Source organism: Trachemys scripta, chromosome 4 (genome assembly GCF_013100865.1).
Source record: "Trachemys scripta elegans isolate TJP31775 chromosome 4, CAS_Tse_1.0, whole genome shotgun sequence".
In the NCBI taxonomy this organism is placed as follows: Eukaryota; Metazoa; Chordata; order Testudines; family Emydidae; genus Trachemys; species Trachemys scripta.
Genome location: NC_048301.1, coordinates 84,052,868 through 84,072,519, shown reverse-complemented (window position 1 = coordinate 84,072,519; position 19,652 = coordinate 84,052,868). Strand labels below are relative to the sequence as shown.

Sequence of the window (19,652 nt, the reverse complement as noted above, 5' to 3'; positions counted from 1 at the left end):
AAGAATAAGCAAAATATTTCAAACAGGCCTTTTAGGAGTACTTCTGGTTCTCTTATCTCGAAAGATGGACTGAGGTAATTCACCTGGCAGTTTGCCACTGGACTTTGTACACAGGGAGTACTTCAGCCTCACTGTGTTTTGCCAGTGAGTACCATCTGAATTACTTCCAGTTCAAACTCTCCTTCTCTGTTTTGCGTCAGTTTAAACACGCATGCTGAGTTATGAGAGCATGAGCATGTAACCCAATCATTTTCATTTTGGCCACACACAAAAAAGAAGGGTTCTTTATTTATATTTTAAGTTTTAAACAAATATTGCCAGATGTTCTGGTTTCAGGGAAATGCAGGGTTTTAAAAAGAACCCTCCCAATCTGTTGATTGGACATTTCCATGCAGTGACGTTGTCTGCTGTTTGTTGCTCCTACTGCTTTGACTTCCAATTTTGAAAAGCTGCCCAAGCTACTCTCTTTCTTGATACAAAAGTATACAAGACTCAGTGGCAAGGCAACAGGGAAATCCACAGAAAACAAGGAAGTAAATTGATAGGATATGTATAATGTTAGTTTCTGGGACAATTAGAATGAAATGTCAGGACTATACTGCAGCTGTTAAGAGTTAAAAAGTTACTACATATGGAATCTAAAAGATTGAAGCCAAGAAGGAATGGAAGGAGAAAAAATACCGATTGAATAAAATGAACAGATTTACAATGATCAGAATAGGCTAGCCAGGTGGTTTAGCAGGAGCAGTTGTAGCACTACACAACAGACCAGACTTCAGGTGCACAGATTGGTTCTGAACGCAAGGGCTGACAGAGAGTGGGCCTCCTGCAGAGGCAACACATGCAGCTCCTTGGGATGGGAGAGCGATGCTCACATCACTTTTAGGAAGCTTTCTCTGGCCAACACCAAGAGTCTTTGAAGGCAGCTACATCCCTTCTCAGCCGAAACAACGAGTGAGGCTGAGATAGGCTATTAAAGAAAACAAAAGGGAATCCTGCCAAAAAAAGGGTCAATATAACTGCATATAATATAGGTCTGGACGACCAAACATTTCATGGGTAGACACTCTTCAGAGCCTATCCAGAAAGCCAGCTGCTACCACTTTCCTTTTAATGGTGCTGTGTGTGTTCTAGAAAAGATTAATCTCACCCAGGGAATAACATTAGAAAGTAGCCAAGAGTGATGTGGCATCCCTATATGCAGAAAGTCCTCTTGGATTAAGAGATTTAGCCATAGGGAAAGGAGGAAAATTGTTTAATTTACCAAGAAGAGGTGGGAAACAGCACTGACAGATTTCCAATAAATTCAAACCAACTCGGCAAAAACACAGACTCTGTTTAGGACTCTGTCAATGAAAGAGAGAGAAAAAATTGCTTGCAAAGTACAAGCTGCAGTTGAGCTGAAAATAATTTAGCTACAGGAGCATGAATTTCAGTACAGGGGAAAAAAATATAGACATGGCCGAAATTAGATAGTGGTTGTTCTGAAGACTAGTAAAATGTTTCCTTTGATCACTTTATGGCTTCACAATTTGCTCAGCTGATCTCTATCCAGCTAATCTATTAATGCACAGGTGGTGCAACTGCTATCTTCAAAGAAAGTATTAGTTCCTACTGCACATACACAGCATCTGTAATCTGCAAAACCTTGGCAATTAGAAACACTATTTGGAAAGTGGTGAGAATAAGTAGAGAGCTGGAATTCCAACAGGCCAGAAAGTGGGTCTGCATCAGTCCAGGGAACAGCATGGGCATGCATACAAAGCTCAAACTGATGAGTAACTAGAAGGAAAATGGCAGTGGAAAGAGGAGACAAGAGCTCCTCCACATCTCCACAGAAACTTCCCCTTATTAACAGCTGAGGTCTTAGTTTGTAAGCTCTTTGGTGCAGGGACTGTCTCTTTGTCCTATATTTGTACGTTCCTTCCACAACAGGGTCCTGGTCCATGGCTGGGGCTCCTAGGGTAATAGAAATAATAAAAGTGTGCATACATTGGAGCCCACTTATTTAAGTGTAGCTTTACTTTACTGAGGAGTACAAATTACACTTCCAGTCATAATGAACTTCCTCCTTATAGTAAAGGTGTAGAAAAAAAATGTAGAGGGGGCTTCAGCTTATATTTCCATTCTGAACTGATTATAAACTCCTACTTCCTCCTGGCTGAAAATTTGCAAAGGGAGTAAATACAATTATTTGCATTTGATCCACTGGATCTTAGCAACCTGTGCCCAACACTTTACTAGCTTGTTTGGTTATGGCATTGTTTAACCAGGTTCAATGTTTTTATTTGTTTTTTATGAGATGCCTGCTTCCCGTCACGGTTAACATACATCTCCCAGAGTAAGGTTTAAATTAAATGTTGCTTTCAAGCCCAAAAATTTCAATCTTCAATACATTCTTTTTAGTAGTAGTATACACGGAACAGTAAGACAGGTAATTTATTCCACTACTATTGTGGTAGCCATTCGTGGCATCCCCCTGGCTGCCATCAAGTTTGCGCTATTGTATCCTTTGGAGACTGACTTGTGCCACTGTGAAAGGTACCGTATATAAATACTGAATTAGTAGATGTCATGAGAATGGGATACCCTGGGCTCTGCTGAGAGTGGTTTGTGATCTGGTGGGAGAGCTTATGGACCTCTAAGGTTAGCAGAGTAAAGAATTTTACTCAAGACAGTTTTCTCATCACCGCAGCTGGTTTGTCTGGGATTTTGTAACATATTGACAAAGTTCCACGAGGTGAAACATGCATGGGAATGTCTCTCTCTCATCTGGGTTGAAAACAGGAGTTTATTGTGCAGAAGCAGCCAGGTTCACCTTTTCTGTTTTATCATCATATACTGACATGCAGGGCTTCCACTTTTAGAGGCTTTAGGCTGAATCCCACTCACTTCACTCAATTGAGTAGCCCCGTTGATTACAAGGGCACTATCTGGGTGAAAATGGGAGACCCATTATCTTAAAGCTTCTCCTAAGAGGGAAGATGACTTCTGTTCCCTATGTCTGAATCCAATTTAGGGCACTCGGTAGGAAAGGATTATTTACATTGAGCCAACTGTTCTCATATCGTCAGAATACTACTGCATGTATTAATGGTCTGCTGCCCTGCTTTCAGCACATTATCATTATCAAGATGAATAAAATTATTATTTTTTTAAACCCACAACATTTTAAAGTGGAAGTTAAATCCTTATGTATTGCAATGAGGGAGAGCCTCAGACAATAAGTCCTGGGTGCAAATGAAATGAAGGTGACTGGGAGGGAGAAAGGGGGCCTTTAAGATCTTTTCCGAATCTCAAAAGAGCATCTTTAGTTTGAAGCAGGAATTGCACTAGCTCTCTACTCCCTACAATATGGCATATTTGAATATGCTGTAGTAGGGCAAGGTGCATTTGGTGGACGTTGCAAATGTTGCTGGCCACTTATGCCTAGCACCTGGGTGATGCTATATCTTTATTAAATTATTTGAATGTACTTTACAGTCAGAAAACCTATGTACACAACATTTCCCTATATATTTCATCCCCTGTGGATTATCTGGGGTATATTTTAATAACATCACTTATTTTCAATAGGAGATGGTTTGTTTCATTTAAGACTTGAAGCTACAGGGGTCACCATCCAACCACGTCAAAAAAGAGTCTTAAGCTCACAGCCAGAGTCTAGTAAGATGAGAAGTGCTCTGAAAAGAAACTTCCATGGAAAACCCTGAAACTGAAACAAATGACATTAAATATGACTTTATGCTTAGAGGAAGCAATTATTTCAGGTAATTATCACCCCACTGAAAATCCACTTGGGGGGGTAGGTGGGGGACAAATGTGGAACTAGTAGTTTGTGAATACCAAACTCACCACAACAATACTTCTAGTTAAACCACATTTATGTTAAGGATCTTCCTTCTAAACACTGGCTGTCCTCTTACACCCTTAGGCTGCAGGAAGGCATCTGTGTTTTGCAGATAATAATCTACTTCTCCTAAAGGGGAATTCTTTCTCACACACATTTAATTCAAAGTATGTGTCTCATATTATTAATGTACGTAACAACACAGTATAACCCCAAAAGGGAGGAATGCTAATGTCCCAATTGTTTAGAAATTAAAAGAAATGCATCTTGTTTCTAAACATTCTCACTCAGGTTCTGTTGGTAGCAGGAAGCCGGGAATTTTGTAGTCACTGCTCGTCCATTGAGTACTGTACTTCAAGCATAAATATAATTAGTTAGTCTTTCACTAAGACCGTGAGACAGCTAGAAACCGAATACAATTATCCTTTTGGCATGAAGAGTTGGGAATCCCCCAGTGCTATGCACACAAATGCTTACAGCCAGGAGATTTTGGTTGTTGGCAACCAGGCAGTCAAAGCCAAGAGAGAAAAGCTTTTCTATTCCAGCTGAGAAGGCCGGCAGCAATTCTCTTTAAGAATTGTCAATCACATGATCAGACAGGCTATCAAATTCACCTTGCTTTTTAGGCAGCAACATGAGCGGAGAGGGAGAAATCACAGCTTTAAGTACATAGGTAACTAAGTTATGCATACTCATGCAAAAACTTTGCAAAGTAACCAGCTCCCCAAACTCAAGCTTGCAAGGAAACTTAATTGAGAAGTTAAACCCAGAAAGTTGTCTCACCTGAACTTGCAAATCCGATTACTTGTTCTGGGAAATACTGAGGTAGGTGTAACCTAATACATTCAGAGTCCGACTTAATTGTTGCTTACTCTGGTTGTTGGCACCTGCTTGCTTTTTCAAACATACTTAAGTGAAAGTAAGGTGAAACCTGATGTACGACATGCTGGCACTACAGTCTGTGCAGTAGGTGGTTATTAATATAATGTGGCTGGGGACGAATGGTTTCGATGGGTGGACTGACAGCATCTAATTTTTTTATTTTTGTTTCGTTTTGTAACATTTGAATTTATTTCATTGTTACATGCACTTACAGAGGCAAATGTAAAAATTTACATACTACAGAAAAATAAAGAGAACAGCAAAACAGAAGTTTCTTTTAAAAAATGTAACTTGACACCTTTCAATAGACATCCAACAAAAAACAACAAAACATTTTGTTTCAGTACATAGCTACTAAAACTTTTGTTTAAGAAAACTGGATAAAGCATTTCTAGTTTTGTAAAGTGTCAAGTCATGAAGTGTTAATAGTCCAGTTTTCACTTTAAAATTAAACTTTGATTCTTTAGCAATGATGCAATTAATATAGGCCCCGATCCTACACGCATTTACACATATGCATAACTTTATTTTTCAACCACAACGGGACTACTGCACTTGTAAAATTATGCATGTGAGCAAACGTTTGCATCACAGGACTACAGATGTATTTTTCTGTAGTTATTTAATTCTATACTTTTTTCACATGCTGCTATTTCAGAAACAGTCTGCTTTTGTCACAACCATAAATACACAGGCTTTGGTTTTTCAGTGTGTCATTTCTAGAACTCGGCTGCAAGGTTAGTTTGTTTGGTGTGTGTGTTTTGTTTTAAAAAGTGAATGAATCTAATTCCCTCCCATGGTTTATTTTTACAGTAAAAGAGTTAACAGAATTGAGTCCAGCATGTATTTTACGTACCTTTCACACAGTGGATGCGGAAAAGAGAGGAAAACACAACAGCACAAGTCCTATTAAATCTCCAGTGATCCTGGATGTATATTTTTTTTTAAATGGAGGAAAAAAACCTAAATTGAATGTCCCTCATTACAAGATAAATTTTGGAATGACAGATTGACTCACCCTCTGCTGATAGACCCTGTATGTTTATTCCCTTGGCAGCCAAGAAACTCAGACATGCATCTATGTTTTCAATCTAAACAGGAAACAAGGAGACAAAAGAATACGCGTTGTAGTAAATGTTTACTTAATCTACAGTCACATTTTATTGCCTACAACCTTTGTATCACAGAAAAAGCCCCTTTGTTCATTGCAGTGGAAAAAGGGTTCTTAATATTGGAACCATAACAACATGAAAACTCCTAAGTTATTAGACAATCAACACTGTGTTGATTAGGGCTCCTCTTAGTTTGTATTTGTACGGAGCAAGTTATTTAATACTCTACCCACGCAGATCCAAGAAAGATGATCGTTGCATCTCAGTAGACGGCCAAATATAACATGCTAGGATTTTTGTCCTATGATAAACATGATACTGAAAATAAATATGGTGCCAAATTTGCCTGAGGAGAAGAGAGATTACCACTTGCTCTTAAGCAGACAGCTGGCAGAAATTTCCAGTCATGGAAATGTGTAAAATGTAAGAATGGTAACTAAAAACCTCAGTTGGAATCCAGAAAATGTTTACTCACAAAATTCCCTGGATGTTAGAAATTACATACTGAAACCGGCTACAGTTAGTCACAGTGGACCAAATTTTGCCTCTTCAGGGGGTGCAGGGAGCTGGTGCAATTATGCTGAGTTGGAGGGGGCAGGATTTCAGTTGGCCTGACAGGGTATGCACATCCAGCTCTCTAGGGATCCCCGGCAAGTTGTTTGGGAGCCACGATTATTTGCTAGGATTACCAATTTTGGTTGGACCTATTCCTGGAGGTTTCATCACATGACATAATCTATAATTAAAGATTAACCTTTGATTCGCGGAGACTTGACAACCCTATTTTGCCTGTATTCACTACCCCTCAGTGGAGTGCTACAACTGCAAAAGTTACTTCACTAGACTGAAGTAGCCTCAGTGAAGCAGCCCCATATCCATCCCATGGCCTGAGGGAACAGGATTCATCCTTCTCTTCCTTCCATGGAAATCACCACCTTCCAGTCATATTACTGAAGCGGGGCACCAGGGAGAAAGTGTGCATCAGAACATTTGCAGAGTTGATATATGGTGGGATTTTCAAAGGTGCTGACTTCTCCTGACTCCGCTCTCATTACTCAAGGATGAAATTTACATTGACTGCAGTGGGAACAGAGTTATGCCAATGACCAGTGCTTTTGAAAATCTCACTGTGTGGGTATGTCTACACAGTAGCCGAGAAGCCACAGTTGGTCAATTTTCAGAAGGATCCCTTGCTCCCCGGGAACAAGGATCAACAGAATCCTTCTCAGAGCCCTGGAGGATCAACAGAATCCTTCTCAGAGCCCTGGAGGAGCCCTCATTTTTTCACCTTTGTCGTTCCTCTTTTTTATTTATTTATTTTTTTTGGAAGCCCCAAGCTGCAATGACCCATCCTCTCTTCATAAGGTGAGGCCTGATGTGGTTTGCCTGGGAGCTGATACATTGTTCTTTGTGTTACTAAAAGAAGAGAGAGACACATGTAATGTGCTCCCCTTCTTGGAAGCTCTGAGCAACATACCCTACCTGTATGCAAAAGGTCAAGCTTGAGTAACTAAATTCTAATCCATCAGGGCTCCTTGCAGACCTCTGTATAAACAACCAAAGAAGTCACTGGGCATTCCATGTGCAGATAAGTTGTAGGATCAGACTCCCAAATATGTTTCCAGATCGTAAAAGCCCTCTATTACTATTATGGTTATTATTAGGAGTACGGTAGCATGTGTGGGCCCAATTAAAGTGCTGTACAAACAGTAATAAGACAGTCCCTACCCTAGAAAGCTCACGACATAGGTTTACAATAAGATGCATAAGGCAGATGAAATGGACAAATAGGGGTGGGAAGACAAATCAGTAGTAAAATGAGAATGTTTCCTATCTAGCAATTGACAGGAATTACAGCAAAGACAAGTCATCCAGAGGGATCTGTATAACCCTTTTACACACAGAAGACCTTGGAATAGAATACTGGGCTTTTTTCTTTTTTTTGCATTTAGCAAGCTGTGGGAAATCAGTAACAGAGACAGAACTGGACTCCTTCAATTTAGAGCCAGTACAAGAAATCAAGTGGCAATCAATAACCCAGTAAACAATAAAACAGTTAATAATATGTAGCACATCTAGGGCTATCCACATTCAAAGCAAATTCCAAACATTAATTAATCCTTACAATACCCCAGAGAAGTATTATTACCTCCACTTTACAGGTAAGCAAAGTGAGACAGAGGCCTCTCTCTGCAATATTAACTACCGTTCCATGCCTGATACCACACAGTTATCCCTTCTTGCTCCTTTAGGAGCTGTGCAGGCAAGGATGGGTCAGAGAACAACATGGAGGTCCTGTTCTCTGGCACCTTCAGCTTCTGGTTGCCTGGGAAACTGCAGAAATGAAGCTCACAGATCCTAGGGACTCTGTGGGATTCCAAGACCTCACTCCCTCAATCTGGCCTATATCCCCTGTTCTTTCAGGTAACAAGGAAGACTACACTGTGAAGTTAGTGTCACAGAATTTCCAGTGTAGAGTTCCCCCTAACTGTAATTTTTTCCAATGACTTTTTTTTTTTTAAATGATTTCCCTTAATCAGGACAACCACATAAGGCACACTGAAGGCTTCACTAATTATCATCATTGTGATGTATGCCACAACTCTTACTAATCTTACTACGTGTTAATGGAAGAATAGATGCTCCATAGCTCTCCAACCTTAATGCCTGTAGTAGAGTGCAGTCCCAGATCAGGGCCCCGATGGCATGGTGCGGCACTGCATCAACCTGCCTCTTGGTCCCTCCTGGGTTTTCAATGACTCTTTTTGACTCCAACACAGTTCATTTGCTGAGGTGAGTTGACCCTCCAGCCTCAAAAGTCCACCCTTTCTGGGGTAATCAAAATCAAAAGGAAACGACTAATCTGCCATACCAGACCTGTGCCAGGCATGCAACAATCTTTGACCTCTCTTTTTCCAGCTCCAGAGCTCTGGTGAGTTCCTTCTTCCTCCTCTTAATAGCAGGGGTGATTGCATCTTTTGCCTCGGTGGTAGCATAGCGGAAAACATATGCACCCCCTCTACCACGGGTTCCCAGCCCTGTCAACCCTAAATAATGGGACTTTCTGATCGACCACCCACCACCCACCCCGGTAGCCCCAAGATGCCCTGCTTCTCCTTTCCAGAGACTCATTCTATACTTGCTGACTTTCTTCTGAGCTCAAACGCCTTCTCTTTTGGGACAAGGTGATCACAGCCCTCCTTCCTGGGATTGTGTTTTACTATGGCAGGCTTCACCCAACCCCCAGCTTCTCCTTGAAACTCAGTATCCACTGCCCTCTTTTCTGGGGCTGTGCTGTAATCCTCTTCTTCCCCTGGGACAGCCCTCCTTCTTCTAGCTAGGCTAGAGTCCTCACTGACCTCCCCAGCTCACCATCACCAGGGTTCTGGAACTGCTCCAGGGAGACTCCTTCCAAGTTTCTCAAGACTCCAGGCTCCCCCCCTCTCCCTCCCTGTGACTGAGCTCCACACAGTGCTTTTACCTGGTGAGCATTATACTCACTTGACAAACACCCATTCCCGGTTTAACTCCAGATGCTCCCTTGGAAGGAGTTGGAAAATACAACAGAGGCAAGCCCGAGTGCTGGTTAGGGGAAGGACTGACACCCCAGGATGACATTCCATCCCAGCGAGGAGGCAGGGAAAGGTATCACCCTTTGCTTGGGTCTATGGGACTATTTCCCTTTTTGAGTGGGGAAGGAGCACCCCTTAGGCTTACCCTCAGGCCTGCCCTGAAGACACAACCAAGGGAGCACCAAAGGGGGAAGGCAAACCCTACCTGAGTGGGACTGAGTACTCCAGGCCCACCATCACCAGAGGGGAGAAACACTAAGACTGGCAAGAGAAAAGAGGTGCCTTGACACACAGTATAAACAATTCATGAATTTTGGCTATAAAAAGTATTAAAGACAAGACTCTGAAAATCTCAACAAACTAATATTAACACATTGTAAAAAAATAATTATTAAATGTTTATATATCATTTTTTCCCAATAAAATAGTTTGGGTTCACAATATTTGAGCATAGCATCAAAACATTGTAATAATGACAAAAGTACTGGATATTAAGGAAGATCTGTTCTGTATCTAAGGCTAGATCTACACTAGAGAGCTTACAAAGGCACAGCTGTACCGATGCAGCTGCGCTGCTGTAAGATCTCTTGTGTATCCAACCAATGCCAATGGGAGAGAACTCTCCTGTCAACATAAATAATCCACCCCCAATGAGCAGTGGGAGAAGCTCTGCCACTGACATAGTGCTGCAGACACTAGTGCTTATGCCGCACTAATTTATTTCACTCTGGGGGGTGGAATATTCACATCCCTGAGCGACATAAGTTTTGCGAACATAAGTGGTAGAGTAGACATAGCCATAGAGGCAGAGCAAATACAGTCTTTTGTGGCAACTGTCATGGGATTTTTCTAAGAATACTAATGTAGCTAGGACTATGAACTCCATGCAAACTATCTATGCAAAACAGTTGTTGCTTCATGTATATATTACCTGCAGTAATGGACGTGCAATGGATTCTGAAGTGGCATGGGGAGGGATAGCTCAGTGGTTTGAGCATTGGCCTGCTAAACACAGGGGTGTGAGTTCAGTCCTTGAGGGGGCCACTTAGGGATCTGGGGCAAAATCAGTACTTGGTCCTGCTAGTGAAGGCAGGGGGCTGGACTCAATGACCTGTCAAGGTCCCTTCCAGTTAATGGAGATGGGATATCTCCATTATTTTTATTTATTTATTTATTTTAATTTATGGTAACAAGATCACATAGGTGTAAAATGTCAAGGGTGGAACTAAATTTCCTGAGTAGATCACAACTGAGCACCAGCTTATACAGATAGAACTCTAATGACACTGCATTGCACTAACTCTCAGCATAGCATGCGTAGCTGTCCCCTTAAAATTATACTTTTTCAATGACCGCTTGTTGTTGAACTCGGAGAGACCCTTCTGGGCCAAGCCCATATATTGTTTAAGCCCTTAAAGCTGATGTGAGGTTGTTGATTTGCCAAAAGGGAGTGTGTATTTTCTTTTTCGCTGTGAGCCATGACTGGCTTTTGGCAGGCAGCTCTGATTTCTCAGTTGCTCTGCCTCCTGCCGCAGGCAACATCTAACACAGCAGAGGAAAAGGAGAAATTGGATGTTTCTGAAGCTGGGTAGGCATAGAGGGGAGGGACTGGTGGTAAATGGGAGTACAGTCATCCACTGCAATGATCAACATGTGATTTGTGCTATTTGAAAAGAACAGCTACAGTCAGATCAAATGTCCAAAAAAAAGAAAAAAGTGACCCCCCATCACTCTCACTCCCCAAAGAAGCCATAAGTGTTGCTTTTTAGAACACTATACACAAATCCATTTTTACGAGGAGATGTAGCATATTAAATGTCCATGGCATGGTCAGTTGTACAATACCAGTTCCACAACATGCAGGACACTTATTTGTTCTGACATTTCGTAAAGCTAAACACAAATTAAAAGACAGTTGATTCTAACCCTGAAAGGTCCTGCTCCTATATGGGAAGTCTTGATTCTAAAACTCCACTGGTAACAGGCAGTGTAATAAAGAAACTCAACAGTCATCAGATAACACATTGTCATAAAGAGTTATAAATAGGAACTTGGGAAAATGCAGGGAGCCCAGGCAAACCATACAGGGTTGGGGGTAGGGGGAGTAGGATGGAGAGCTGGGTTGGCAGTTCTACTTCCCCATATTTAATTAAGGTTTTTCTTTATAAAAACTGATTAATCCTTGTTGCTTAGTTGTTCCAATTGCTGCACATGGTAATTTATTTAACATGTGAACTCCTTTCTGCATGAAGTAATTTTACTTTAATTGCTCTAGTGATCATCTTTTCCCAAATTCAAGCTAAGCTTCTTCTGTCACTTGAGAGGGAAAATAAATATTCCTTGTCAGATTTCCCCTTTCTTCTAAATTAAGTGAGGAGAGAAATCTCTCTTTATTGACAATAATGTAAAAGCCAGAGATTCTGTTCAGAATAACTTTGGAGAATAACCCTGAACCACACATTCTGCTATTTGCACTGCAAAGCAGTTGGAAAGCCGGTTTAACCAGCTACCTGAGTACTCCCTATACTCAAGGGACTCACTAGGTGATGTAGGGGGCATGACTGCATGAGAAGGGAAAGAGGTCGGAGAATCTTGTGTCCTATTGATCAGTACCTACCAGAATGGACCCTCGGGGCAGTGGACAGCCAGGAGCAACTTAGATCAGCCATCCAGCTGCTTTAGGCACTGGACAGGTGCCAAGCTCGGGGGGAGGAAGGGAGGCAAAACTGACACAAAGTTATCTCTGCACCACAGATGACTCTGACATGTCCCAGGATGTGGACTGTGGCCTTGTATGTTTGGCACTACCCTAATTTTGCATTTCCATACAATTTGTATTGTAAATATTTTTCCTGTCACAGTGGGAGCTAATTCACATATCACTCATTTTTGGGTCAGACTTGTAGAATTTCTTTTTCAGGGTCCTTATCCTCTGTACCATTTATCCTCCTAGTCTTAGGAGTCAATTCTAAATTGAAATCTTAATTTGTGAAGCCTGCTCTCCCAAAGAGGAACTAGCTGTGCATTTGAGGGGCTACCATCAGTCTCTCCTCCACAATATTAATAAGTATTACTATACAAATGTATAGCTCTTTTCATCCACTGATCTTACAGTGCTTTACAAATGTAGGCAAGCATCATCCTCCTCCTCCCCCCCTCACCCCCACCCCGCGCTTTTTACAGAGACAGTAACTGAGCTACGGAGAACTTCCTTGAATTTCTGTATAAGGTACAGGAATAATAAGGTTTTCTGATTCCCATTTGTGCTCATACCACTACTGCTTTCCCAGGTATATGGCTCAGGACTATTCTTGTATGCTGAAAGGCACTTTAGAATAGCTCTGCACTTCTAACAAAGTATGAACACAATTATCCAGAAGATTTTATGCTTGTAACATAATGGCATGGAAACTCCACCCACAGCTTTGCCCAGTAAGAAGTAACAGGGTAATTTGTAAATTGTGCTGCCCTTGTGACATGCTGAGATATAGCACTTTTTCCCTAAATAAAGGTCAGTCTCAAGCTCTTACTATAGGTTTTCTCCCTCAGAAACTCTAGAAAATGTTTATATATCATAATGTAAGCCTCAATTTTGTACAGTGCTAGGAATTTGGCTTTTATGGAATGCCTCTCCACAAGAATTATTCTTTATTTCAAACTAAGTTATATTGCCTTCAATCTCAGTATTTGGGACAGTAAAAAGTTTTCAATCTTGACTGTAAAACTTTCAACAGAAGAAAAATGAAGGTTAATTTCTGAAGCATTTTTAAAAAGCTCAGTGCCCTCTCCTGGTACACAATGACAGAACACAGAATGAAGACCCCAATCCGCACGCTGAACTATATCCGCAATCCTGTTTGTTCTGGTAAAAAACACTTCAAGGCCATGGTGTTATGCTTAACAGTTTACTTCATTACATAAAAAAAGCAATTAAAAGACAAAACAAACAAAAAAGTTTCATTACACTGACAATTCTTAAAATCCTGTCAGTTTCAGACAGTTACCTCCATATTTGCATTATTCCTTAAAAACTTTCCTATACACTGTATAGGAAATGGCAAGGAAAAACGGAAAATACGGCTTGCTCTCAAAGGATATAAATGATATTACCTTGCTCAAAATGCACCTCTTATCTGTATAAATACTAATATATGTTCATTTTTGCAACCTAATGTAAGGTTGCTATCAGTCCAAATTTAGACAGGCCAATGAATATTTTGATGGGGATGTCCCAAAAACCTAAGTTTACAGGATGTTAACAGCAAACGAGCTTGGAGCTGATAGAACATTTTCACAGTGTAAAGCAGGATGATTGATGCCGGGTCTGTATTTAGAAGGTACAGAGCCTGAAGACATAAATTGTGTGCTGCTCACGTGGTTCTTATGTAAACCACAACATACATGGCTGGCACCAAATCCCCATCAATATTTGATTTTTTTCTTTCCACAAACATATCTGCAGCTGCCAAATAGCACTAGAAATGTATTCTAAGAACCACGGAGAAAGCTCTGATTCATGATATCTAAGGCCTGGTCTACACTACGAAGGTATGTCTACACTACGAAATTAGGTCGAATTTATAGAAGTCGGTTTTATACAATCGATTGTGTGTGTCCCCGCATAAAATGCTCTAAGTGCATTAAGTTGGCGAACCGCGTCCACAGTACTGAGGCTAGCGTCGACTTCCGGAGCGTTGCACTGTGGGTAGCTATCCCACAGTTCCCACAGTCTCCGCCACCCATTGGAATTCTGGGTTGAGATCCCAATGCCTGATGATGCAAAAACAGTGTCGCGGGGGGTTCTGGGTACATGTCGTCAGGCCCCTCCCCCTCCGTCAGAGCAACGGCAGACAATCGATTCGCACCTTTTTACCTGGGTTACCTGTGCAGACAACATACCACAGCAAGCATGGAACCCGCTCAGCTCAGCTCACTGTCACCATATGTCATCTGGGTGCCGGCAGACGTGGTACTGCATTGCTACACAGCAGCAGCTAATTGCCTTTTGGCAGTAGATGGTGCAGTATGACTGGTAGCCGTCATCGGCTATCTGGGTGCTGGCAGACGTGGGACTGCATTGCTATACAGCAGCAGCTTCTTGCCTTTTGGCAGTAGATGGTATATTACGACTGGTATCCATCGTCATCGTATTCCTCAGTGAGTTCGATCAGAGGCACCTGAACAGACATGTTTTGTCTCCTGGAGACTCAGTCTTGCCAGCAGTCCTATTGAACCGTCTTGACGATGATGGCTAGCAGTCGTAGTACAGCATCTTCTGCCAAGCACCCAGAAGATGCCAATGGCTATCAGTCATGCTGCACCGTCTGCTGCTAGCTTAAGATGTAAAAAATAGATGGATCAGATTTGTTCTGTATTCATTTGCTTCCCCCTCGCTCCGTGAAATCAACGGCCTGCTAAACCCAGGGTTTTGAGTTCAATTTTTGGGGGGGGCCATTCTGTGTGACAGTTGTTTGTGTTTCTCCCTGATGCACAGCCACCTTTGTTGATTTTAATTCCCTGTACCTGTAAGCCATGTCGTCACTCGCCCCTCCCTCCCTCCGTCAGACAATAGTTTCGCGCCTTTTTTCAGCCCAGACACCATAACACTGGGATCATGGAGCCCGCTCAGATCAACGCGGCAATTATGAGCTCTATGAACACCACGCGCATTGACCTGGAGTATATGCAGAGCCAGAACATGCCAAAGCAAAAGCAGGGGAGGAGGCGATTGCAGCGCAGCGACGAGAGTGATGAGGAAATTGACATGGACATAGACCTCTCACAAAGTATAGGCCCCAGCAATGTGCAAATCATGGTGTTACGGGGCAGGTTCATGCCGTTGAACGCCGATTCTGGGCCCGGGAAACAAGCACAGACTGGTGGGACCGCATCGTGTTGCAGGTGTGGGACGATTCCCCGTTGCTGCGAAACTTTCGCATGCATAAGGGCACTTTCATGGAACTTTGTGACTTGCTTTCCCCTGCCCTGAAGCGCCAGAATACCAGGATGAGAGCAGCCCTCACAGTTGAGAAGCGAGTGGCAATAGCCCTGTGGAAGCTTGCAACACCAGACAGCTACCAGTCAGTCGGGAATCAATTTGGAGTGGGCAAATCTACTGTGGGGACTGCTGTGATCCAAGTTGCCAGGGCAATAAAAGACCTGCTGATATCAACGGTAGTAACTCTGGTTATAGTGGATGGCTTTGCTGCAATGGGATTCCCAAACTGTGGAGGGGCGACAGATGGAACCCATATCCCTATCTTGTCACCGGAGCACCAAGCCACTGAGTACATAAACCGCAAGGGGTACTTTTCAATGTTGCTGCAAGCCCTGGTGGATCATAAGGGACGTTTCACTAACATCGACGTGGGATGGCCAGGAAAGGTACATGATGCTCGCGTCTTCAGGAACTCTGGTCTGTTTCAAAAACTGGAGGAAGGGATTTTCTTCCCGGACCAGAAAATAACCGTTGGGCATGTTGAAATGCCTATTGTTATCCTTGGGGACCCAGCCTACCCCTGGGTGAGGAGGCTATGGAACTTGGGGAGGAGGGTTGTTGGTTACACAGGGGCTGTAGTGGCGGTCTCTGCTCCTGCTGCCTTTCTTGCAGCTCAACCATACGCTGGAGCATATCAGTTTGATGCTCCAACAGCTGGAGCATCGACTCTTGCCTTCTGTCAGCAAGCTGATGCCACCTATCCTCTTCAGCCTGCCACTTGCTCTCTTCAGCCCGCCACCTCTCCTCTCGTTCATATTGTGCTTTTTTGCACTCTGACATTGACTGCCTCCATGCATTCTGCTATGCTCTGTCAGCGTGGTAGGACATCTGGAGCTCCGAGAACATATCATCCCGAGTCCGCCGTTTTCTCCTTCTAATCTTCACTAGCCTCTGTGAAGGAGAAACATTTGCAGCTGGTGGTGGAGAAGGGAGAGGTAGTTAAAAAGACATTTTAGAGAACAATGGGTATGCTCTTTCACATTAAATTTTGCTGTTCACATTACACAGCACATGTGCTTTCGTTACAAGGTCGCATTTTTCCTCTTATATTGAGGGCCTGCCGGTTTGGTGTGAGAGATCACTCACGCAGTGCCAGGCAACAGATTTCAGCTTGCAGGCAGCCATGGTAAGCCACAGTCTTTTGGCTTTTTTAACCTTCTTAACATGTGGGAATGGTTTCAAACAGTAGCGCCCTCATTTCCCATACCAAGCACCCATTGGGTTGGCCATTTAAAACGGGTTTGCAACGTAAAAGGAGGGGCTGCGGTTTCCGGGTTAACATGCAGCACAAACCCAACTACCCTCCCACACACACCCAATTCTCTGGGATGATCACTTCACCCCTCCCCCCTACCGCGTGGCTAACAGCGGGGAACATTTCTGTTCAGCCGAGCAGGAACGGGCACCTCTGAATGTCCCCATAATAAAATCACCCCATTTCAACCAGGTGACCGTGAATGATATCACTCTCCTGAGGGTAACAAAGAGAGATAAGGAATGGATGTTGTATGCATGCCAGCAAACACCGGGACCATACGCTGCCATGCTTTGTTATGCAATGATTCCAGACTATGTGCTACTGGCCTGGCGTGGTAAAGTGTCCTACCATGGTGGACGGGATAAGGCAGCCCTCCCCAGAAACCTTTTGCAAAGGCTTTGGGAGTACATCAAGGAGCGCTTTCTGGAGATGTCCCTGGAGGATTTCCACTCCATCCCCATACACGTTAACAGACTTTTCCAGTAGCTGTACTGGCCGCGATTACCAGGGCAAATTAATCATTAATCATTAAACACGCTTGCTTTTAAACCATGTGTAATATTTACAAAGGTACACTCACCAGAGGTCCCTTGTGTGCCCTCAGGGTCTGGGAGCACACCTTGGGTGAGTTCGAGGGTTACTGGTTCCAGGTCCAGGGTGATAAACATATCCTGGCTGTTGGGGAAACCGGTTTCTCTGCTTCCTTGCTGTGAGCTATCTTCATTGTCTTCATCATCATCTTCCTCGTACCCCGAACCTGCTTCCCTGTTGCGTGATTCTCCATTGATGGAGTCAAAGCACACAGTTGGGTGCACCCCCTAGCATGGCATGCAGCTCCGCGTAGAAATGGCATGTTTGCAGCTCTGCCCCGGACCTTCCGTTTGCCTCTCTGGCTTTGTGGTAAGCTTGCCTTAGCTCCTTAATTTTCACGCGGCACTGCTGTGCGTCCCTGTTATGGCCTCTGTCCTTCATGGCTTTTGAGACTTTTTCTAATATTTTGTCATTTCGTTTACTGCTACGGAGTTCAGCTAGCACTGATTCATCTCCCCATATGGCGAGCAGATCCTGTACCTCCCGTTCTGTCCATGCTGGAGCTCTTTTGTGATCCTGGGACTCCATCATGGTTACCTGTGCTGATGAGCTCTGCGTGGTCACCTGTGCTCTCCACGCTGGGCAAACAGGAAATGAAATTCCAAAGTTCGTGGGGCTTTTTCTGTCTACCTGGTCAGTGCATCTGATTTGAGAGTGCTGTCCAGAGCAGTCACAATGAAGCACTGTGGGATAGCTCCCGGAGGCCAATAACGTCGAATTCCGTCCACACTACCCCAAATCCAACCCGCAAAGGCCGATTTTAGCGCTAATCCCCTCATCGGAGGTGGAGTAAAGAAACCGGTTTAAAGGGCCCTTTAAGTCGAAAAAAAGGGCTTTGTCGTGTGGATGTGTCCAGGCTTAGTTCGATTTAACGCTGCTAAATTCGACCTAAACTCGTAGTGTAGACCAGGCCCGAGTTTAGGTTTCCATTCCCTTCAAAGGGCATTCTTTTATTCAGAATGGTTTGGGGCAACCCAAGCCAGGATGTCTTTTCTGTTTAAAATTTCTAAAATATGATTCTGTATGTGTGGGGGGGGGAAGAGTAAGGGTAGGGGGGAAGTCCTTTTCTTTCATCTTTACATTCAGCTCTCCGAGGTCTCCAGCCCAAGCCTGAACGACTAGACCGGAATTAAACAGCTTTTTAGCGCAAGCCCTGCAAGCCTGATTAAACTGATGCGGGCCAGCTGTGGGAGTTTAACTGTAGTGTACACATATGCTAAAGGCCTAATCCTGCAACAAAAAGCTGATGAGTATCCTCAACATTGAGTAGGTCTGATCATGAGAAGCGCTACATACTCACAGCTTCAATGTTTGAGAAGTCATAGTAGTACACTAGGTTATTACGCTTATCCTTTGAACTCTTGACTCGGATAAAATGATGAGGATGATTTGTTAAACACAGACAACGTGCTCAACAAGTACAAGAACCGTATCAACAAAGTTCCTGCTGGAGCTGGTGTCAACCTAGTGCATAGTGGATGTTTGCTCATAACACAAACTTTGCACCAATGGCAGAGAGGCTCTGCTTAGGCGTGACTCAGGACAGGAATAGCGTGCTGGAGGTCAGTACTGAGATGCCATAACAAAGTTGCATGGCTCTAGCTAGTCCTATCAATGTCTCATTTTTGAGCATTAAATATTCAACCCCAAAATAGGAGAAATGTCTCAGGAAATACCCAAAGCATGAGAATCATCTGTTCTCAATCTCCATCAGACATTGCAGCAAAGCATGATTTCTAGCCAATCAGAGGAAAGTGGCCCTTTCTTAAACAAAGAATGGCTACTTCTCTCCAGTAATTGTGGTTCTTTGAGATGTGTAGTCCATATGTATTCCGCTTCTGGTGAGTATGTGTCCTGTGCAAATGAGATCAGATATTTTTTGGCTAGCGATGTCCATTGGATCCCCGCACCTTCCCACACAAGGGCATAAAGGGCAGAGTGGACCCAACCATCCCTCAGGTTTTTTTTGCCAGTACTGAATCCTGTATCTATAGGACTTTGTAGAAGCAGAAAAAGAACGGATTTTGGAATCCACATGGACAACACATCTTGAAGAACCATGGTTACTGTCAGATAAGTAACCATTCTTTCTTCTTCAAGTGATTGGCCTCATGGATCCCAGTTCTGGTGACTAGCAAGCAGTGACCTCATAGGTAGAAAGTGGATGATAGGAGCCCTATGTAAACAAGGACCGTAGGACAGCTGTAACAAAGTGGGCATCTGATCCTGAAGCCACAATTAAGTAGAAGTGCTGGGTGACAATATGGACTGATCCCTGTGAAGCTGTCCAGCAAATTTCTGAAAAAGGCATACTTCTTAAAAAAGCCACAGAAACTGCCTGAACCATGACAGGATGGTTGCTAACCTACATAGATAGATCTAACCTGGC

General features: G+C 43.2%; 1 protein-coding gene across 1 annotated transcript in view; it reads right to left on the bottom strand.

The window, feature by feature from the left end:
• NAV2 (neuron navigator 2) overlaps window positions 1–19,652 on the bottom strand; it is a gene marked incomplete in the record, with an annotated part of 642,501 nt that overhangs the window by 174,247 nt on the left and 448,602 nt on the right. The window contains 1 exon segment of the mRNA XM_034769789.1: window positions 5,751–5,823. Coding sequence (XP_034625680.1) covers window positions 5,751–5,823 — 73 coding nt within the window.